Here is a 24,085-nt window from a genome sequence, read left to right on the forward strand (position 1 = left end):
CTCTGAGACCTTGAAGTAGTGGTTCCCCTTGCTCGGCAAGGGCCGCTGCTTTTCTGGAGCGATGGGTAACGATGCTTCATGGGTGACTGTTGTTGATGTGTGCAGAGGGTCCCTGGTTCACGCCCGGGGACGGCCTAAAGTTATACTGTTACATATAGTATATTCTAGAATTCATCCGTGAGGTCATAATGATCGTTTAACCAGGTTTCTAGAATATATAGTATATTCTAGAATTCATCCATGATGTCATAATGATCGTTTAACCAGGTTTCTAGAATATATAGTATATTCTAGAATTCATCCGTGAGGTCATAATGATCGTTTAACCAGGTTTCTAGAATATATAGTATATTCTAGAATTCATCCGTGAGGTCATAATGATCGTTTAACCAGGTTTCTAGAATATATAGTATATTCTAGAATTCATTCATGAGGTCATAATGGGAGTTTTAACCTAATTTTGAAGCTATACAGTGTTTGTTTACATACAGGCGTATATATTGGTTTCTGATGGGGTGAGACAGTTGAAACATGAAACACGTTTATAAGCTCTTCTTCAGGAATCAATGGTGATATATTATATGGGTCTCTCTATAGCTACCAGTGTAGATTTCATGTGGAGGTCAAATTGTTAGAACTGTTGATAAGTCCATAATATTCAGCCAATTGTTTTAGGGTTGACCGTAGTCTACTGGTCGATTGTTCTGTCGATGGGCTGTTTTGTTGACCGTGATTTATTTTTGTAGAGGAGTCGCAAATACTCTATATATTCAACATTTTGTGGACACACCTTCAAATTAGTGGGTTCAGCTATTTCAGCCACATCCGTTGCTGACTGGTGAATAACATCGAGAACACAGCCGTGCAATTTCCATAGACAAACACTGGTAGTAGAATGGCCTTACTGAAGAGCTCTTCCTTTAAATGTAGCACCATCATGGGATGCAACCTTTCCAACAAGTCAGTTTGTCAAATTTCTGCCCTGTTAGAGCTGCCTCGGGTCAACTGTAAGTGCTGTTATTGTGAAGTGGAAACCTCTAGGAGCAACAACGGCTCAGCCGCGAAGTGGTAGGCCACACAAGCTCCCAGAATGGGACCTCCGAGTGCTAAAGCACATTCCAAACTGCCTGTGGAAGCAACATCAGCACAATAACTGTTTGTCGGGAGCTTCATGAGATGGGTTTCCATGGTCACACACACACAAGCCTAAGATCACCATGCGCAATGCCATACGTCGGCTTGGTGTAAAGCTCGCCGCCATTGGACTCTGGAGCAGTGGAAACGCGAGTTCTCTGGAGTGATGCATCCCACTCTGGAGTGCTGAATCCCATCTGGGAATGCACAGTGTCAACTGTAAAGTTTGGTGGAAGAGGAATAATGATCGGGGGCTGTTTTTTCATGGTTCGGGCAACCTTAGTTCCAACGAAAGGAAATTTTAACACTACATCATACAATGACATTCTAGAATATTCTGTGCTCCCAACAGTTTGGGGAAGGCTCTTTCCTGTAGTGCTACACCATACAGTGATGTTGTAGATGATTCTGTACTTCCAACTTTGTGGCAACAGTTTTTGGAATAGTTTGGCTCTTTCCTGTTGCAGCACGACAATGCCCCTGTGCATAAAGCGAAGTCCAAACAGAAATGGTTTGACGAGATCGGTGTGGAAGAACTTGACTTGCCTGCACAGAGCCCTGACCTCAACCCCATCGAACACTTTAGGGATACATTGGTTTTAGCTTAATTGTTTAAGAAAATTAAGGAGAGAGCAAACCACAACTTAATTAGAACTATAATAAGCCTAACTGTTGAATATGCCTGGCTTTATAAATCAGTACCAGTCAAAAGTTTGGCCGCACCAACTCATTCAAGGCTTTTTCTTTATGTTTTACTATTTTCTACATTGTAAAATAATAGTGAAGTCATCAAAACTATAAAATAACACATATGGAATCATGTAGTAACCAAAAAAGTGTTAAACAAACCAACATTTATTTTATATTTGAGATTCTTCAAATAGCCACCCTTTGCCTTGATGACAGCTTTGCACACTCTTGGCATTCTCTCAACCAGCTTCATGAGGTAGTCACCTGGAATGCATTTCAATTAACTTCTTTGGGATATGCACCTCGACAACAGCCAGTGAAATTGCAGGGCGCCAAATTCAAAACAACAGAAATCCCATAATTAAAATTCCTCAAACATACAAGTATTATACACCATTTTAAAGATAAACTTCTCGATAATCCGACCACAGTGTCCGATTTCAAAAAGGCTTTACGTCGAAAGCATACATTGTGATTATCTGAGGACCGCGCCTAGTCACAAAAAAACATACAGCCATTTTTCCAGCCAAAGAGAGGAGTCACAAAAAGCAGAAATATAGATAAAATTACTCACTAACCTTTGATGATCTTCATCAGATGGCACTCATAGGACTTCATGTTACACAACACGTATGTTTTGTTCGATAAAGTTAATATTTATATCCAAAAATCTCAGTTTACATTGGCGCGTTATGTTCAATAATGTTTTGCCTCCAAAACGTCCGGTGATTTTGCAGAGAGCCACATCAATTTACAGAAATTCTCACCATAAACGCTGATGGAAGATACAAGTGTTATACATAGAATTAAAGATAAACTTCTCCTTAATGCCACCGCTGTGTCAGATTTTTTTTTTAAAAGCTTTACGGCAAAAGCACACCATGCGATTATCTGACTACAGCGCTCAGCCACCAAAACAAGCCATACAGATACCCGCCATGTTGTGGAGTCAACAAAAGTTAGAAATAGCATTATAAATATTGACTTACCTTTGATGATCTTCATCGGAATGCACTCCCAGGAATCCACATGCAATAAATGTTTGTTTTGTTCAATAAAGTCCATACTTATGTCCAAATACCTCCTTTTTGTTCTCCCGTTTAGTTCACTATTCCAAATGCAGTAGGCGCGGGCAGTAAGTCCAGACGTAAATTCAAAAAAGTTCCATTACCGTTCATAGAAACATGTCAAACAATGTATATAATCAATCTTTAGGATGTTTTTATCATAAATCTTCAATAATTCAATAATATTCCAACTGGACAATTCCTTTGTCTTTAGAAATGAAAAGGAACTGAGCTTGCGAGACTTAGCTCAAGGCTTTCTGCCAGACACCTGGTTGAAACAGCTCTTATTCGCTCCCCCTTTGCAGTAGAGGCCTGAAACAACGTTCTAAAGACTGTTGACATCTAGTGGAAGGTGTAGGAAGTGCAATATGACCCCATTTACACTGTATATTGGATAGGCAATCACTTGAAAAACTACAAACCTCAGATTTCCCACTTCCTGGTTCGATTTTTCTCAGGTTTTCTCCTGCCATATGAGTTCTGTTGTACTCACAGACATCATTCAAACAGTTTTAGAAATTCAGAGTGTTTTCTTTCCAAATCTACCATATCCTACCTTCTGGGCCTGAGTAGCAGGCAGTTTACTCTGGGTACACTTTTCATCCAGACGTGATAAATACTGCCCCCTATCCCAAATAAGTTTTAACAGGTGTTCCTTGTTAAGTTCATTCGTGGAATTTCTTTCCTCCTTAATGTGTTTAAGCCAATCACTTGTGTTGTGAAAAGGTAGGGGTGGTATAGCCCTATTTTGTAAAAGACCAAGTCCATATTATGGCAGGAACAGCTCAAATAAGCAAAGAGAAATGACAGTCCGTCATTAATTTAAGACATGAAGGTCAGTCAATCTGGAAAATGTCAAAACTTTGAAGGTTTCTTCGTGTGCCGCAAAAACCATCAAGTGCTATGATGAAACTGGCTCTCATGAGGACCGTCAAAGGAAAGGAAGACCCAGAGTTACCTCTGTTGCTGCAGAGGATAAGTTCATTAAAGTTACCAGCCTCAGAAATGGGTGAATAACTGCACCTCCGATTGCAGCCCAAATACATTTTTCAGAGTTCAAGTAACATACACATCTCAACATCAACTGTTAAGAAGACACTGTGTGAAATCAGGCCTTCATGGTCGAATTGCTGCAAAGAAACCACTACTAAAGGACATCAATAACAAGAAGAAGAGACTTACTTGGGCCAAGAAACACAAGCAATGGACATTAGACGGATGGAAATCTGTCCTTTGGTCTGATGAGTTCAAATTTCAGATTTTTGGTTCCAACCGCGGTGTCTTTGTGAGATGCAGATTAGGTGAATGGATGATCTCCGCATGTGTAGTTCCCACTGTGAAGCATGGAGGAGGAGGTGTGATGGAGTGCGGGTGCTTTGCTGTTGACACTGCTGGTGATTTATTTAGAATTCAAGGCACACTTAACAGCATGGCTACCACAGCAATGCACCATCCCATCTGGCTTGCGCTTAGTGGGACTATCATTTGTTTTTCAAAAGGACAATGACCCAAAAAACACCTCCAGGCTGTGTAATGGCTATTTGATCAGGAAAGAGAGTGATGGAGTGCTGCGTTAGATGACCTGGCCTCCCTAACCACCCGACCTCAAAGCAATTGAGATGGTTTGGGATGAGTTGGACCGCGGAGTGAAGGAAAAGCAGCCAACAAGTGTTCAAATACCTATTTTTGATGCGGCAGTTGTGAGCTTGAATGCTAACACTCATTGACAGGCTGGTAGCAAAGCTAACCAAAGAGCATTTTACTTAAACATGATATTAAGCAGGACATTCAAATGAGCCTGTGAAATGCGCTCATAGGCAACCTGTAAATGGAGGCTATTTTTTGCTGTCGGCCTGTGGGAACTCCCCAGAGTTTTCCCCCCATGGTGGTGAATTAGTGAATAGACACCAGAGCTTAATGTGAGTTTCCTTCAGTAGCAATCCTGATCTTGCTCTGATAACGTGTGGTAATATTCGGAATACGTTATGAAAAACAAAGATCTTCGCTCACCATTTCTGCCCACACAGATATACTACAACGAGATAACAGATATACTGCAACTAGATAACAGGTATACTGCAACTAGAACTAGATAACAGGTATACTGCAACTAGATAACAGATATACTACAACTAGATAACAGGTATACTACAACTAGACAACATATATACTGCATATTGGTGACCAAGAGTCGTCTGCTTAGGGTTTCAACAACTGTAATAACTTATTTCTACAATCATCCACTTTACTACTGTGAAAAAATAAGACTAAATATGACTGTTGTTGCTCACTTGACTGTTAAGAAAATAGTCCGTTTGTGAAAGCTTTTAAACATTCATTACAGACGTAAAAATCATGGGCATCACCTTTTAGCTCAAATAAACAGTGGATTTCTGCTGTTGTGGGCCTTTAACCATCTGTCTAACTTTGTTGTTCACACAGGAGAGATACGGGACTATCGTGGATCCTCTGGAGAGCCTCAACAACATCATGAAGCTGACGAGGCAGAGGAGAGTCCCCCCAGATCAGAACACCTCAAGAAACACAAGCGGAAACCCACAAGGAAGAAATCTCACCACTGCTCTGACTGTGGGAAGAGATTCACCTCTTCAACAGACCTTAAAAGACATCAGAGAAAACACACAGGAGAGAAACCTTATAGCTGTGATTGGTGTGGGAAGAGTTTTACTACATCTAGCCAGCTGACTATACACCAGAGAATACACACAGGAGAGAAACCTTACCACTGCTCTGACTGTGGAACAAGTTTTGTTTCTTCCCAATATTTAAAATCACACAAGAGAACACACACAATTGCGAAACCTTACCACTGCTCTGACTGTGGAAAGTGTTTCGTTTCGTCACAATATTTAAAATCACACCAGAAAACACACACAGGTGAGAAGCCTTATAGCTGTGATCAATGTGGGAAGAGTTTTAGTCACTCAAGCAACCTGATGGTACATTTGAGAGTGCACACTGGAGAGAAACCTTATAGCTGTGATCAATGCGGCAAGAGTTTTACTTCATCTAGTCAGCTGACTATACACAAGAGAACACACACAGGAGATAAACCTTACCACTGCTCTGACTGTGGAAAGAGTTTTGTTTCGTCCCAATATTTAAAATCACACCAGAAAACACACAAAGGAGAGAAGCCTTATAGCTGTGATCAATGTGGGAGGAGTTTTACTCACTCAAGCAACATGATATCACACCAGAGAACACACACAGGAGCGAAACCTTGTGGCTGTAATCAATGTGGGAAGAGGTTTACTCAGCCAAACATCCTGATAGCCCACCAGAGAACTCACACAGGAGAGAAACCTTATAGCTGTGATCAATGTGGCAAGAATTACGCTGGTAAAAGATCTCTGATAAAACATCAGAAAGTACATACATGAAGGAGTTGTTCCATGATATCAATGAAATGATGTCACAATGTAGAATGTTTTAACATTGTAGTAGGAGTGTTCTAATGATGTCACAATGTAGAATGCTTTAACATTGTAGTAGGAGTGTTCTAATGATGTCACAATGTAGAATGCTTTAACATTGTAGTAGGAGTATTCTAATGATGTCATAATGTAGAACCCTAAATGTTTGTCCCCTGTTCTGTTGATTTCAGCATGATATGGATATTAGCCTCATTGGGAAAAGTACAGGCTCTGAATTGAAAGAGTACTATTTATGTGATTAACATAAACACAAATAAAGTGTAGCATTTTACTTCCCGCGTTGGCGACCTACTTGAATCAAACTGCAACACTTTAAATGTAGCGAGCTGTTTTCTACAAATTTACCTCTAAATAGTGATGTACACATTATTCCCAGATTCCATGTGGTGTTTGAGCTGTTTTAACAGGACGTAAACCTCATCTCCCCCCTCTTGCGCAATTGATTTCAACGTGATATTGATGAGTTATCACAAATAAGTGTTGTGTTCCTTTGTTTAGTGACCCCTAAATTTAAATGCATCCCTCCAAAATGTAGCTGACTGTCTTCTGCAGGTTGCCCTCTAACCAGTGAGGTAAAATATATCTCTCATTTCCATGTTTTTTTTTAGTTGTTAGTTTCAACATCACGTACAACCTGATTTCCCCCCTAATCGATGTCAGTGATTTATTGCCACTTGTCAAAACAACATTGTTTCTGGTGCTTGTGCAGTTTACAAGGAGCTTGTTTAAGTAATATTTTAATAATTTAATAATATTTTAATAATAATAGTTTTAAAAAAAGTAATAGTGATATGATTATTGTGTCAGATGTTTGTGTTTATGGGACATTTTATGTTTAGGCTTTCAATATATCACAAACCATTTCTGCATATTGGTTATTGATTTGGACAAGTTAAAATTGTTTTGACATTGGGGCTATCCCACCTATCAAAATGTTGTTGAAAAGACGTTGAAAAGAAGACTATGTCCGACGTCCAATCTACGTTCGGTTTTGGTTGAAAGTCGGAAAAACTTTTTTCAGGTTTCAATGACAACAAAACAACTCAATTTCAACGTACTTGCAGCATATGGATGCAGTATAATTTTTAAAACTTGGACCAACTTATGAATTTTTTTTTAAACAATCATCCAATATTTACACACAGTATTTCTTTACAACATTCAAGTGCTAGTTGTCTTTATTCCACTACTGAAGAAGCATGACTCAAATCACCTCGTATTTCAAACATTCAGCCTGACAAAATATACATGTTTTATTATTCCATGCCTCACCATTCAGTTCATTATCTCCAATACATAAGGTCTCCTTCCCGTATCCAAATCAGATGGTTGGCGTTCTGAAGGTCCAACTTCGAGAACACAGTCGCCCCCTGGAGAGGCTCGAAAGCCGAGGAGTGGTAGCGGTTAAGGCCCTGGTAGTCGATATACGGGAGACTTGTGTCCTTCTCCACAAAGAAGAACCCTGCGCCCAGAGAGTCCTCAATCTACCCGTTGTCTTGGTTTCCGGACCAGACAGGGAATGAAGCCGCCCCCGAGGCGGTGTAGTACCAGGCAGGAGGTCAGAGGTCAGGGCAGAGTCATAGGGTCGATGCGGAGGAAGAGATGTGGCGCGGGCCTTGTTGAAAATCTCCCGGGCAAGGCACAGAGCAGAACGGTTTCCAACACAGGATTGAACCAGTAGCCCAGTTGATCAGGGGGCTATGCCTCTGGAGTTATGACAATCCCAAAACCACAGGTGCATGAGGAGATTCAATGAGCACGAACTGCATGAACTCACTGTGGTTATCTGACACTCGCTGGTTGATAGGAATCGTATTGTGAGTGACCCTGCCAATAGAGCGTCCATCCAATACTCTGACGTCCATGGGAACGGAGAGGAGTTGTGTGGAGATACGCAGCTCCGGGTAGTGCCCATTAAGCTCTCGTCGGCCCCAAAATCCAGAAGTACCTGGAGAGATTTAGACTGGTCACCCAACAACAGGATGGCATTTAAAAAAAGGTTTTATTTAACCAGGTAGGCTAGTTGAGAACAAGTTCTCATTTACAACTGCGACCTGGCCAAGATAAAACATAGCAGTTTGACACATACAACAACACAGAGTTACACATGGAATAAACAAAACATACAGTCAATAATACAGTAGAACAAAAGAAAACAAAAAGTCTATATACAGTGAGTGCAAATGAGGTAAGATAATTACAATATAGCAATTAAACACTGGAATGGTAGATGTTCAGAAGATGAATGTGCAAGTAGAGATGCTGGGGTGCAAAGGAGTAAGATAAATAAATACAGTATGGGGATGAGGTAGTTGGATGGGCTGTTTACAGATGGACTATGTACAGGTGCAGTGATCTGTGAGCTGCTCTGACAGCTGGTGCATAAAGTTTCTGAGGGAGATCTGAGTCTCCAGCTTCAGTGATTTTTGCAGTTTGTTCCAGTCATTGGCAGCAGAGAACTGGAAGGAAAGGCTTTGGGGCTGACCAGTGAGATATACCTTCTGGAGCGTGTGCTACGAGTGGGTGCTGCTATGGTGACCAGGGAGCTGAGATAAGGCGGGGCTTTACCTAGCAGAGACTTGTAGATAACCTGTAGCCAGTGGATTTGGTGTTTGTTTGTTTCCAGTATGAAGCGAGGGCCAACCAACAAGAGCGTACAGGTCGCAGTGGTGGGTAGTGTATGGGGCTTTGGTGACAAAACGGATGGCACTGTGATAGACTGCATCCAATTTGTTGAGTAGAGTGTTGGAGGCTATTTTGTAAATGACATCGCCGAAGTCGAGGATCGGTAGGTTGGTCAGTGTTACAAGAGTATGTTTGACAGCATGAGTGAAGGAGGCTTTGTTGCGATATAGGAAGCCAATTCTAGATTTAATTTTGTATTGGAGATGCTTAATGTGAGTCTGGAAGGAGAGTTTACAGTCTAACCAGACACCTAGGTATTTGTAGTTGTCCACATATTCTAAGTCAGAGCCGTCAAGAGTAGTGATGCTGGACGGGCGGGAAGTGATCGATTGAATAGCATGCATTTAGTTTTACTTGCATTTAAGAGCAGTTGGAGGCCACGGAAGGAGAGTTGTATGGCATTGAAGCTCATCTGGAGGTTATTTAACACAGTGTCCAAAGAGGGGCCAGAAGTATACAGAATGGTGTCGTCTGCTTAGAGGTGGATCAGAGAATCACCAGCAGCAAGAGTAACATCATTGATGTATACAGAGAAGAGAGTCGGCCCGAGAATTGAACCCTGTGGCACCCTCATAGAGACTGCCAGAGGTCCTGACAACAGGCCCTCCAATTTGACACACTGAACTCTATCAGAGAAGTAGTTGATGAACCAGGCGAGGCAATAATTTGAGAAACCAAGGCTGTCGAGTCTGCCAATAAGAATGTGGTGATTGACAGAGTCTAAAGCATTGGCCAGGTCAATGAATACGGCTGCACAGTAATGTCTCTTATCGATGGCGGTGATGATGTTGTTTAGGACCTTGAGCGTGGCTGAGGTGCACCCTTGACCAGCTCTGAAACCAGATTGCATGGTGGAGAAGGTACGGTGAGATTCAAAATGGTTGGTAATCTGTTTGTTAACTTGGCTTTCGAAGACCTTAGAAAGACAGGGTAGGATAGATATAGGTCTGTAACAGTTTGGGTCTAGAGTGTCACCCCCTTTGAAGAGGGGGATGACCGCGGCCGCTTTCCAATCTTTGGGAATCTCAGACGATATGAAAGAGAGGTTGAACAGGCTAGTAATAAGGATTGCAACAATTTTGGCAGATCATTTTAGAAAGAGAGGGTCCAGATTGTGTAGTCCGGCTGATATGTAGGGGTCCAGATTTTGCAGCTCTTTCAGAACATCAGCTATCTGGATTTGGATGAAGGAGAAATGTTGGGTTGCTGTGGAGGGTGCCGGGCAGTTGACAAGGGTAGGGGTAGCCAGGTGGAAAGCATGGCCAGCCGTAGAGAAATGCAGTGGGCAGCTGGGAGGAGGTGTTCTTATTCTCCAAGGACTTTACAGTGTCCCAGAACTTGTTTGAGTTTGTACGACAGGATGCAAATTTCTGTTTGAAAAAGCTAGCCTTAGCTGCCTGTGTATATTGGTTCCTAACTTCCCTGAAAAGTTGCATATCACGGGGGCTATTCGATGTGTTTATGGATTTGGGGTTGTACCTGGTAGGTTCATTGATAATTTGTGCGAGATTGAGGGCATCAAGCTTAGATTGTAGGATGGCCGGGGTGTTAAGCATGTCCCAGTTTAGGTCACCTAGCAAAATCCAGACTTTCTTCCAACAGATATTATCAATAAATCCATTCCAATAAGGCATGACATAAGGTATAGATAGATACAACATCTTGCTGAAACAAGGTTTGTATCTCTCTGTTGTTGTATGGACCAAAAGAGAAACAAATCTTTCCTACTGATGAATCAACAGGGTCAATAGAAGGTAGGCTCTGAGGGTCAGGTCTTTCCTACTGATGAGTCAACAGGGTCAACAGAAGGTAGGCTCTGAGGGTCAGGACTTTCCTACTGATGAGTCAACAGGGTCAACAGAAGGTAGGCTCTGAGGGTCAGGTCTTTCCTACTGATGAGTCAACAGGGTCAACAGAAGGTAGGTTCTGAGGGTCAGGTCTTTCCTACTGATGAGTCAACAGGGTCAAGGGAAGGTGGGCTCTGAGGGTCAGGTCTTTCCTACTGATGAGTCAACAGGGTCAATAGAAGGTAGGTTCTGAGGGTCAGGTCTTTCCTACTGATGAGTCAACAGGGTCAATAGAAGGTAGGCTCTGAGGGTCAGGTCTTTCCTACTGATGAGTCAACAGGGTCAACAGAAGGTAGGCTCTGAGGGTCAGGTCTTTCCTACTGATGAGTCAACAGGGTCAATAGAAGGTAGGCTCTGAGGGTCAGGTCTTTCCTACTGATGAGTCAACAGGGTCAACAGAAGGTAGGCTCTGAGGGTCAGGTCTTTCCTACTGATGAGTCAACAGGGTCAACAGAAGGTAGGTTCTGAGGGTCAGGTCTTTCCTACTGATGAGTCAACAGGGTCAACAGAAGGTAGGCTCTGAGGGTCAGGTCTTGACATGTTCCTGAATAACATAGCAACACCTGAGGGAATGGCATCTAAAACAATTGCAAAATCTTTAGGTGTTACAGGGACCTTGTGAAGTGATCAGAATTCTTTATAACTGAGTAAAAGACCCTCTGCATTTACCAGTTGACTCACCAATAGGATATTATTTCGGAACCAATACCACAATACACAAGGACCTTAAGGGGCATACATATACTTACAATATGAACTCAGTAGCACAGACTAGATCCATATGACGTTGAGAAATAGTGAATTGTGGGAAGTCTAGAAGATACCTTGTTTGTTCTTATAGGTAACCAGATCATGACTGCAACTAATGTACTAAGTCTTTAACCACACAGTGTTGTTACATTGGTGAGTAAAAACTCATGCTTCCTACGCTTTAACATTTTGGCTGAAAATAAAATATACATTTTCCCTCAACTGCGTTACCACCTCCAGTCAGCAGATGGCGGTCTGAGACTTTAAGGCGATGCTGTTGGTGTGACGTATAATCTAGTGGACGGAACTTTCTTTATTTCAACAGCAACAACAGTTAGTCAGACACCTCGGTAGCTTGATAGACAAAATAGCCGAACCAATACATTACTTTAGACGCTTTAGTGTATATTAGCCCCTGTGTTTTAAACCCACTTCTGTCGTCTAGTTAGTTATCCGATTTAATTTCATATTTACGGTGTTGTTATTAGTCAGCTACGGGCTGGTTAAGTTAGCATTAGCCTAGCTATCTAACATCCCCGACCATGAGTTCACTAAGCTACTCTCCTCCTGATAAAGAAGAGGAGGTCTCCTGTTCGGAGAAAGAAGCTCTCGTGAAAGAGGAGGAGGAAGAGGAGGCTGTTACAGTACAAAAACAAGTAGAGGTTGAGGCTTTTACCGTGAAACAAGAAGAGAAAGACGTTACTGTGAAAGAAGAGGAAGACACGTTCAGAGTGAAAGAGGAGGAGGATGTTACAGTAAAAGAAGAGGAGGATGCAGGGGAGGAGGGGGAGATGACTGTCACATCGAAAAAGGAGGAGGAAACTGGATATCTGAGCCCGGTTTCCCAAAAGCAACTCAAGGCGTCCAATGGTTCTAACGGTGAACTTAGCAGTAATATGGTTTTGAGAAAACGGGCCCTGATTAACACTAGTAAGTACCGTCTTAAAAACAGAGGCGCAAACTCTGCAGTTGTTGAACTGATGTTTGGTGTCAAAGGGGAAATCTGTAGTTGCTATATCCATATTTGGACTTTTAAATTATTAATTTCTAGCCATTGATTCTTGAAGAATATAACACATGCCTCATGAGCTTAGTTCAACTGTTGTACCCCATCAGAACCCAGAATAAGCTTTTTTTACTCTAATGTTTAGAAACAATGTAAACCAACATCCTCAACATGGTTAAAACTATAATGTTGATATCATGGATGGTCAGTCCTTGCATCCTTAAGGTCTGTCTATGAATTTGAGAGTAGTTACATTTCTCCAACCCCATCCTTCATCTTATTACCAAAACAGTGGTGGAATTACAGCTTTGTTATTGTTTCAACGGCAGATTGGTTGATTGATGGATGTGGCTTTTTTAAAGGGAGCTAGCGAGGTTTTAAACAGCAACTAAATTGATGCCCAAAGACTTGATATAGTAAACAGCTGGGGGATGGGGTCTGGAGAAATGTTACCACTCTCAAATTCATAGAGAAAGCTGTTGTAGCAACCTTAACCCAAAACCTAGCGACCTCGTGAAGAAGTTCAGACATCTTGGCATAACAGTTATAAGGCGTTGGCTTGACAGTCGCTGGACCCAGGTTTGAGTCCCGCTCAGGGCCTCCCCTTGAATTCACTACACTATGAATACAAGGACTGGCCACCCATAAGGTCAAAATGATAGTTTTAACCAGGTTTCTAGGCTTTATAGTGCCCTTATTACAAACAGTGGCGTTATACAAGCTTATGTTTTGGTTTCTGGTGGGGTAATACGGTTGAATCATTTGAGTAATTTACAAGTTATACAGTATATGGGTCTTTCCATAACTACCCGTGTAGATTTCCTGTGTGGGTCAAATTGTCTAGGATATATAGTATATTCTAGAATTCATCCATGATGTCATAATGATAGTTTAACCAGGTTTCTAGGCTATATAGCATATTCTAGAATTCATCCATGAGGTCATAATGATAGTTTAACCAGGTTTCTAGGATATATAGTATATTCTAGAATTCATCCATGAGGTCATAATGATAGTTTAACCAGGTTTCTAGGATATGTAGTATATTCTAGAATTACCAGTGTAGATTTCATGTGGGGGTCAAGTTGTTAGAGCTGTTGATAAGTCATTGTATAATATTCAGACATTTTTTTTAAGGGTTGACCGTAGTCTACTGGTCGATTGTTCTGTTGATGGGCTGTTTTGTTGACCGTAATTTATTTTTGTAGAGCAGTCGCAAATACGTTATATATACAACATTTTGTGGAAACAGCTATTCTAATTAGTGGGTTCAGCTATTTCAGCCACATCCGTTGCTGACTGGTGAATAACATTGTGAACACTGCCGTGCAATTTCCATAGACAAACACTGGTAGTAGAATGGCCTTACTGAAGAGCTCTTACTTTAAATGTAGCACCATCATGGGATACAACCTTTCCATAGACAAACACTGGTAGTAGAATGGCCTTACTGAAGAGCTCTTCCTTTAAATGTAGCACCATCATGGGATACAACCTTTCCATAGACAAACACTGGTAGTAGAATGGCCTTACTGAAGAGCTCTTACTTTAAATGTAGCACCATCATGGGATACAACCTTTCCATAGACAAACACTGGTAGTAGAATGGCCTTACTGAAGAGCTCTTACTTTAAATGTAGCACCATCATGGGATGCAACCTTTCCATAGACAAACACTGGTAGTAGAATGGCCTTACTGAAGAGCTCTTCCTTTAAATGTAGCACCATCATGGGATACAACCTTTCCATAGACAAACACTGGTAGTAGAATGGCCTTACTGAAGAGCTCTTACTTTAAATGTAGCACCATCATGGGATACAACCTTTCCATAGACAAACACTGGTAGTAGAATGGCCTTACTGAAGAGCTCTTACTTTAAATGTAGCACCATCATGGGATGCAACCTTTCCATAGACAAACACTGGTAGTAGAATGGCCTTACTGAAGAGCTCTTCCTTTAAATGTAGCACCATCATGGGATGCAACCTTTCCATAGACAAACACTGGTAGTAGAATGGCCTTACTGAAGAGCTCTTCCTTTAAATGTAGCACCATCATGGGATGCAACCTTTCCATAGACAAACACTGGTAGTAGAATGGCCTTACTGAAGAGCTCTTCCTTTAAATGTAGCACCATCATGGGATGCAACCTTTCCATAGACAAACACTGGTAGTAGAATGGCCTTACTGAAGAGCTCTTCCTTTAAATGTAGCACCATCATGGGATGCAACCTTTCCATAGACAAACACTGGTAGTAGAATGGCCTTACTGAAGAGCTCTTACTTTAAATGTAGCACCATCATGGGATGCAACCTTTCCATAGACAAACACTGGTAGTAGAATGGCCTTACTGAAGAGCTCTTACTTTAAATGTAGCACCATCATGGGATACAACCTTTCCATAGACAAACACTGGTAGTAGAATGGCCTTACTGAAGAGCTCTTACTTTAAATGTAGCACCATCATGGGATGCAACCTTTCCATAGACAAACACTGGTAGTAGAATGGCCTTACTGAAGAGCTCTTCCATTAAATGTAGCACCATCATGGGATGCAACCTTTCCAACAAGTCAGTTTGTCAAATTTCTGCCCTGTTAGAGCTGCCTCGGGTCAACTGTAAGTGCTGTTATTGTGAAGTGGAAACCTCTAGGAGCAACAACAGCTCAGCCACACAAGGTCACAGAACGGGACCGCCGAGCGTTCCAAACTGCCTGTGGACGCAACGTCAGCACAAGAACTGTTCGTCGGGAGCTTCATGAAATGGGTTTGCATGGCACAGCAGTCTCACACAAGCCTGAGATCACCATGCGCAATGCCAAACGTCGGCTTGGTGTAAAGCTCGCCGCCATTGGACTCTGGAGCAGAGTGATGAATCCCCATTTCACCATCTGGCAGTCCGACGGATGAATCTGGGTTTAGCGGATGCCAGGAGAACCTGTCTGAATGCATAGTTCATTAAACTGTAAAGTTTGGTGGAAGAGGAATAATGATCTGGGGATGTTTTTTCATGGTTCGGGCCCCTTAGTTCCAGTGAAGGGAAATCTTAGTGCTACAGCATTCTGACATTCTAGATAATTCTGTGCTTCCAACAGTTTTGGGAACAGTTTGTGGAAGGCTCTTTCCTGTTGCAGCACGACAATGCCCCCTGTGCATAAAGCGAAATCCAAACAGAATTGGTTTGTCGAGGTTTGGTGTGGATGAACTTGACTTGCCTGCACAGAGCCCTGATCTCAACACCATCGAACACCTTAGGGATGAATTGGTCTTAGCTTAATTGCCTAAGAAAATTGAGGAGAGAGCAAACCCCAACTTCATTAGGTCCATAATCAATTGCCTAACTGTTGAATATACCAGTCAAAATTTGGACACACCTACTCATTCAATGCTTTTTCTCTATTTTTACTATTTTCTACATTGTAGAATATTAGTGAAGACATCAATACTATGAAATAACACATATGGAATCAAGTAGTAACCAAAAAAGTGTTAAACACATCAAATTATATTTATATTTTCAACTCTTCAAAGCAGCCACCCTTTGCCTTGATGACAGCATTGCACACTATTGGCATTCTCTCAACCAGCTTCATGGGGTACCTGGTATGCATTTCAATTAACAGGTGTGCCTTGTTAAGTTAATTTGTGGAATTTCTTCCCTTCTTAATGTGTTTGAACAAATCAGTTGTGTTGTGACAAGGTAGGGGTGGTATAGCCCTATTTTGTAAACGACCAAGTCCATATCATGGCAAGAACAGCTCAAATAAGCAAAGAGAAATGACAGTCCATCATTACTTTAAGACATGACTGTCAGTCAATCCGGAAAACTTTGAAAGTTTCTTCAAGTGCAGTCGCAAAAACCATCAAGCACAATGATGAAACTGTCTCTCATGAGGACCCGCCACAGGAAAGGAAGACCCAGAGTTACCTCTGCTGCAGAGGATAAGTTCATTAGAGTTACCAGCCTCAGAAATTGCAGACCAAATAAATGCTTCACAGTTCAAGTAACAGACTCATCTCAACATCAACTGTTCAGAGGAGATTGTGTGAAATCAGGCCTTAGTGGTCGAATTGCTGCAAAGAAACCACTACTAAATAACACCAATAACAAGAGGAAGATACTTACTTGGCCCAAGAAATACGAGCAATGAACAGTAGACCGGTGGAAATCTGTCCTGATGAGTACAAATTTGAGATTGTTGGTTCCAACCGCTGTGTCTTTGTGAGATGCAGAGTAGGTGAATGGATGATCTCCGCATGTGTGGTTCCCACCGTGAAGCATGGAGGAGGAGGTGTGATGGAGTGGGGGTGCTTTGCTGGTGACACTATTGGTGATTTCTTCAGAAGTCATGGCACACTTAACAGCATGGCTAAAATAGCAATACACCATCCCATCTGGCTTTCGCTTAGTGGGACTATCATTTGTTTTTCAACAGGACAATGACCCAAAACACACCTCCAGGCTGTGTAAGGGCTATTTGACCAAGAAGGAGACCTGGCCTCCATAACCACCCGACCTCAACGCAATTGAGATGGTTTGGGATAAGCTGGACTGCAGAGTGAAGAAAAAGCAGGCAACAAGTGCTCAGCATATGTGGGAACTCCTTCAAGACTGTTGGAAAAGCATTCCAGGTGACAACCTCATGAAGCTGAGTGAGAGAATGCAAAGCTCTCATGAAGGCAAAGGGTGGCTATTTTAAAGAATCTAAAATATGTTTTGATTTGTTTAACACTTTTTTTGGTAATTACCTGATTCCATATGTGTTATTTCATAGTTTTGATGCCTTCACTATTATTCTACAATGTAGAAAATAGTTTTAAAAAATAAAGAAAAACCCTTGAATGAGTAGGCGTTCAAACGTTTGACTGGTACTGTACTTTTGAGGAAAATAGGCAGTGTTCTCGACTCAAACCCTGACTTTTATAAAGGATTTTCTGACGATTCGCTTAGCAACCACGTGACACAGCGTGACAACCTGAACATGATTGGTCGACAGTCTATTGGACTAGCCCGTTTACTTTGGATCACGTGATGCAGTTAGCCTCAGTTAGTCCCTTGCTTGTGGCTATTTAAATTCCTGCTGTTTGTTTTTGACAACAAACTGTAAATCACCGTGAGATGACATCATCACTGTCTGTGAATTATTATTTCAGATGACCGGGGAAACAGACTATCTAGAGCACGTCCCTGTGAGATGACATCATCACTGTATGTGAATTATTATTATTACAGATGACTGGGGAAACAGACTATCTAGATCATGTCCCCGTGAGATGACATCATCACTGTATGTGAATTAAATGTCTGGCTTCTAAATAAACTGCTGTTCACCATCTGGGACCATTCAACAGTCTAGATTTACCAGGTTATTACTAAATAAACTGTTCACCATCTGGGACCATTCAACAGTCTAGATTTACCAGGTTATTACTAAATAAACTGTTCACCATCTGGGACCATTCAACAGTCTAGATTTACCAGGTTATTACTAAATAAACTGTTCACCATCTGGGACCATTCAACAGTCTATATTTACCAGGTTATTACTTCTAAATAAACTGTTCACCATCAGGGACCATTCAACAGTCTAGATTTACCAGGTTATTACTAAATAAACTGTTCACCATCTGGGACCGTTCAACAGTCTAGATTTACCAGGTTATTACTAAATAAACTGTTCACCATCTGGGACCATTCAACAGTCTAGATTTACCAGGTTATTACTAAATAAACTGTTCACCATCTGGGACCGTTCAACAGTCTAGATTTACCAGGTTATTACTAAATAAACTGTTCACCATCTGGGACCATTCAACAGTCTAGATTTACCAGGTTATTACTAAATAAACTGTTCACCTTCTGGGACCATTCAACAGTCTAGATTTACCAGGTTATTACTTCTAAATAAACTGTTCACCATCAGGGACCATTCAACAGTCTAGATTTACCAGGTTATTACTAAATAAACTGTTCACCATCTGGGACCATTCAACAGTCTAGATTTACCAGGTTATTACTAAATAAACTGTTCACCATCTGGGACCATTCAACAGTCTAGATTTACCAGGTTATTACTAAATAAACTGTTCACCATCTGGGACCATTCAACAGTCTAGATTTACCAGGTTATTACTAAATAAACTGTTCACCATCTGGGACCATTCAACAGTCTAGATTTACCAGGTTAATACTTGTTGGGGTTCTCATAGGCTTACAATTGTTGTTTTGGTTGTTGCTTGAACAGTCGCTAAGATAATATTTGGTTGTGATATTTGCAAAATACCTATTTTTGATGCAGCAGTTGTTAGCTTGAATGCTAACCCTCATTGACAGGCTGGTAGCAAAGCTAACCAAAGAGCATTTTCCTCAGACATGATATTAAGCAGGACATTCAAACGAGCCTGTGAAATGCGCTCATAGGAAACCTGTAAATGGAGGCTGTTTTTGCTGTCAGCCTATGAGAACTCTAGACTAGTTTTCCCCCACAGTGCGGAATTAGTGACACAGAGCTTAATGTGAGTTTCCTTGAGTAGCATCCTGATCTTGCTCTGATAATGTGTGGTAATATTCGGAATACATTGTGAAAAACAAATACCTTCGCTCACCATTTCTGCCCACACAGATATACTACAACTAGATAACAGATATACTACAACTAGATAACTGATATACTACAACTAAATAACAGATATACTGCAACTGGATAACAGATATACTGCAACTAGATAACAGATATACTACATCTATTTATACATATATATATTCTACATCCATAACTTGATAACAGATATACTACAAGTAGATAACAAATATACTGCTACTGCTTATATATACTACATCCATAACTAGATAACCTCTCTCTCTCTCTCTCTCTCTCTCTCTTTTAAAAAAAAAAATATATATGGATTATTATTATGGATTATTGACTGAAGCGCGTCAGCTGAGCTGAGTTTTTATGGATATAAAGGACATAATCAAACAAAAGTACCATTTGTGATGTATCTGGGACCTTTTGGAGTGCCAACAGAAGAAGATCATCAAAGGTAAGTTATTTATGCATGGTTGAATATGTTTTTCATGCTTTTGTATGCGGGGCGCTGTCCTCAGATAATCGCACGGTTTGCTTTCGCCGTAAAGCCTTTTTGAAATCTGACACAGCGGCTGGATTAACAAGAAGTTAAGCTTTATTTTAATGTGTTACACTTGTGATTTTATGAAAGTTAAATATTTATAATTCTTCAGTTTGAATTTCGTTCTCTGCAATTTCACCGGATGTTGACCAGGTGGGATGCTACCATCAGGAAGTTAAGAAAATAGTCAAAGTTTGTGAAGGCTTTTAAACATGAATTACAGACGTACATTGTTGTACACAATCATGGGCATCATCTTAAGCTCATATAAACAGTGGATTTCTGCTGTTGTGGGCCTTTAACTATCTGTCTGACTTTGTTGTTCACACAGGAGAGAGACCTGACTATCGGGGATCATCTGGAGAGCCTCAACAACATCATGAAGCTGACGAGGCAGAGGAGAGTCCCCTCAGATCAGAACACCTCAAGAAACACCAGCGGAAACCCACAGGGAAGAAACTTCACCGCTGCTCTGACTGTGGGAAGAGATTCACCTCTTCAACAGACCTTATAAGACACCAGAGAATCCATACAGGAGAGAAATCTTATAGTTGTGATCAATGTGGGAAGAGTTTTAGTGTTACAAGCAGTCTGAAAGCACACCAGAAAACACACACAAGAGAGAAATCTTATAGTTGTGATCAATGTGGGAAGAGTTTTGTTACATCTAGCATTCTGACTACACACCAGAGAACACACACAGGAGAGAAACCTTATAGTTGTGATCGGTGTGGGAAGAGTTTTACTACATCTAACCAGCTGACTATACACCAGAGAACACACACAGGAGAGAAACCTTACCACTGCTCTGACTGTGGAAGGAGTTTTGTTTCTTCCCAATATTTAAAATCACACAAGAGAACACACACAATAGCGAAACCTTACCACTGCTCTGACTGTGGAAAATGTTTTGTTTCTTCACAATATTTAAAATCACACCAGAAAACACACACAGGTGAGAAGCCTTATAGCTGTGATCAATGTGGGAAGAGATTTAGTCACTCAAGCAACCTGATGGTACATTTGAGAATGCACACTGGAGAGAAACCTTATAGCTGTGATCAATGTGGCAAGAGTTTTACTTCATTTAGCCAGCTGACTATACACAAGAGAACACACACAGGAGATAAACCTTACCACTGCTCTGACTGTGGAAAGAGTTTTGTTTCGTCCCAAAATTTAAAATCACACGAGAAAACACACACAGGAGAAAAGCCTTATAGCTGTGATCAATGTGGGAGGAGTTTTACTCACTCAAGGAACATGATATCACACCAGAGAACACACACAGAATAGAAATCTTGCGGCTGTAATCAATGCAAGTTCGAATCCCCGAGGTGACATGGTACAAATCTGTCGTTCTGCCCCTGAACAAGGCAGTTAACCCACTTCCTGGGCCGTCATTGAAAATAAGAATTTGTTCTTAACTGGCTTGCCTAGTTAAATAAAGGTGAAATTAAATACAAATTTGGGAAGATGTTTACTCAGGCAAATATCCTGATAGCACACCGGAGAACACACAGAGAAACCTCATAGCTGTGATCAATGTGGCAAGAATTACGCTGGTAAAAGAGCTCTGATTAAACATCAGAAAATACATACATGAAGGAGTTGTTTCATGATATCAATGAAATGATGTCACAATGTAGAATGTTTTAACATTGTAGTAGGAGTATTCTAATGATGTCATAATGTAGAATGTTTTAACATTGTAGTAGGAGTGTTCTAATGATGTCATAATGTAGAATGTTTTAACATTGTAGTAGGAGTATTCTAATGATGTCATAATGTAGAATGCTTTAACATAGTAGAAGGAGTATCTTAATGATGTCACAGTGTAGAACCCTAAACATTTGCCCCCTGTTCTATTTATTTCAGCATGATATGGATATTAGCCTCATTGGGAAAAATACAGGCTCTGAATTGAAAGAGTACTGTTTATATGATTAACATTAACACAAATAAAGTGTTGCGTTTCACTTCCCGCGTTGGTGACCTACTTGAATCAAACTGCAACACTCCAAAATGTATCTAGCTGTTTTCTACAAGTTGTCCTCTAACCAGGGATGTACACATTATTCCCACATTCCGTGTGTTGTTTGAGCTGTTTTAACAGGACGTGAAAACTCATCTCCCCCCTCTCGCACAATTGATTTCAACGTGATATCGATATGAGTAATGACGAATAAGTGTTGAGTTTTTCTTAGTTTTGGGGACCTCTAGATTTAAATGCATCCCTCCCAAATGTAGCTGACTGTCTTCTGCAGGTTGTCGTCTAACCAGTGAGGTAAAAGATATCTCCCATTTTAATGTGTTTGTTTAAGTTGTGTTAGTTTCAATAGCATTTACAACCTGATTTCCCCCCTAATTGATATCAGTGATGTATTGTCAAAACAACAACGTTGTTGGTACTTGTGCAGTTTGTAAGGTGCTCGTTTAAAAATAATACAAGAGATGTGATTAACATGTGGAACATAAATACAAGAGATGTGATTAACATGTGGAACATAAATACAAGAGATGTGATTAACATGTGGAACATAAATACAAGAGATGTGATTAACATGTGGAACATAAATACAAGAGATGTGATTAACATGTGGAACATAAATACAAGAGATGTGATTAACATGTGGAACATAAATACAAGAGATGTGATTAACATGTGGAACATAAATACAAGAGATGTGATTAACATGCGGAACATAAATACAAGAGATGTGATTAACATGCGGAACATAAATACAAGAGATGTGATTAACATGTGGAACATAAATACAAGAGATGTGATTAACATGCGGAACATAAATACAAGAGATGTGATTAACATGTGGAACATAAATACAAGAGATGTGATTAACATGTTAAACATGTTTGTTTCGATAGTAAAAATTATGTTTAGGTTTTCAATGTATCACAAACTGTTTCTGCATATTGGTGATTGATTTGTACACGTTAAAATGGTTTTGACATTGGGGCTATCCCGCCTATCAAAATGTTGTTGAAAAGACGTTGAAAATAAGACTATGTCCGACGTCCAATCTACGTTCGGTTTTGGTTGAAAGTCGAAAAAACTTTTTCCAGGTTTCAATGACAACAAAACAACTCAATTTCAACGTACTTGCAGCCTATACATATGGATGCGGTATAATTTTTAAAACTTGGACCAACTTATGAACGATTTTTTTAAACAATCATACATCATTCCAGCATTAACACATAGTATTTCTTTACAACATTCAAGTGCTAATTGTCTTTATTCCACTACTGAAGAAGCATGACTCAAATCACCTCATATTTCAAACATTCAGCCTGACAAAATATACATGTTTTATTATTCCATGCCTCACCATGAAGTGAAGTATTGCCAATACATATTAATTAACAAAGGAGTGTATATTCGGTTTTGATATTTCATAATATTTCAATGTAATGTAACATTTAGTAATCACAATTTATACGACTAACTGAGTTTTTATTGGTACAATTATATTGTTTACTAACATTGTAGTAAAACAAGCTTATATTTCTGGTTGGGTATTACATCCTATTCTTACTATTTTTAATCATCATGTATTTTCCTTAGAATGATCATTAGTCTCAGTTTCATTGTTATTCTTTAGTTTTTCTTTGCTTTTATGTTCGTTGGGTTGTAAACATTTCAGTTTGTATTTTCATAGTTTCTTATTACGTGTGAAGCCCATTGTGTTGTATCCGTGTCTGAAATGTGCTGTATAAATAAAGCTTGATTTGATTTGAACATATTGCAAAACAAATGAACCCAATGGCCGACCAATCAACAAGTATGTGCAAAATCAACACATCTTGGTCCATTTTAGTACGATAAACCATATCAATTCAGTACATCTTCCACGTGTCAAAATAGTATATAACTTTAGTATCAGTTTTCAACTAATCCAGTACAATTTTGTTGAAAATGAAAAAATCTTGAAATACACAACAGGCACAGGCTAGTACCACAGTCATAAAATCTGATTTAACTTTAACATTACAGCTAACCTTAATGCCTAACCCCAACCTTAAATAACCCTTACCTTAACCATTACTGCTAACCCTTACCTTAACCATACTGCTAACCCTAATGCCTAACCCTTACCTTAACCATACTGCTAACCCTTACCTTAACCATACTGCTAACCTTAATGCCTAACCCCAACCTTAAATAACCCTTACCTTAACCATTACTGCTAACCCTTACCTTAACCATACTGCTAACCCTTACCTTAACCATACTGCTAACCCTAATGCCTAACCCCAACCTTAAATAACCCCAACTTTAACCATACTGCTAACCCT

At 40.3% G+C, this 24,085-nt stretch overlaps 2 protein-coding genes across 3 annotated transcripts in view; both read left to right on the forward strand.

Moving 5' to 3' along the window:
- LOC139394468 (zinc finger protein 239-like) overlaps positions 1 to 24,085 on the forward strand; it is a 133,352-nt gene that overhangs the window by 72,072 nt on the left and 37,195 nt on the right. Inside the window, exon 2 of the mRNA XM_071142535.1 lies at positions 5,334 to 6,625. Within this exon, the coding sequence (XP_070998636.1) occupies positions 5,334 to 6,295 (962 nt within the window). The 3' untranslated portion in view covers positions 6,296 to 6,625. Of the gene's footprint in view, positions 1 to 5,333 lie in introns of the transcript that reaches the window.
- LOC139394470 (zinc finger protein 180-like) lies at positions 12,135 to 22,299 on the forward strand. Of its 2 annotated transcripts, XM_071142542.1 has the most exons (3): positions 12,135 to 12,561; positions 20,100 to 20,582; positions 20,724 to 22,299. In XM_071142542.1, the coding sequence occupies exons 1-3, from the start codon at positions 12,174 to 12,176 to the stop codon at positions 21,062 to 21,064; spliced, it is 1,212 nt and encodes a 403-aa protein (XP_070998643.1). In that variant the 5' UTR covers positions 12,135 to 12,173; the 3' UTR covers positions 21,065 to 22,299. The 2 variants fall into 2 exon arrangements, with proteins under 2 accessions (XP_070998643.1, XP_070998642.1); XM_071142541.1 differs by having other exon boundaries at positions 20,100 to 22,299.

This window comes from Oncorhynchus clarkii, unplaced genomic scaffold, assembly GCF_045791955.1.
Source record: "Oncorhynchus clarkii lewisi isolate Uvic-CL-2024 unplaced genomic scaffold, UVic_Ocla_1.0 unplaced_contig_460_pilon_pilon, whole genome shotgun sequence".
Taxonomy (NCBI): Eukaryota; Metazoa; Chordata; class Actinopteri; order Salmoniformes; family Salmonidae; genus Oncorhynchus; species Oncorhynchus clarkii.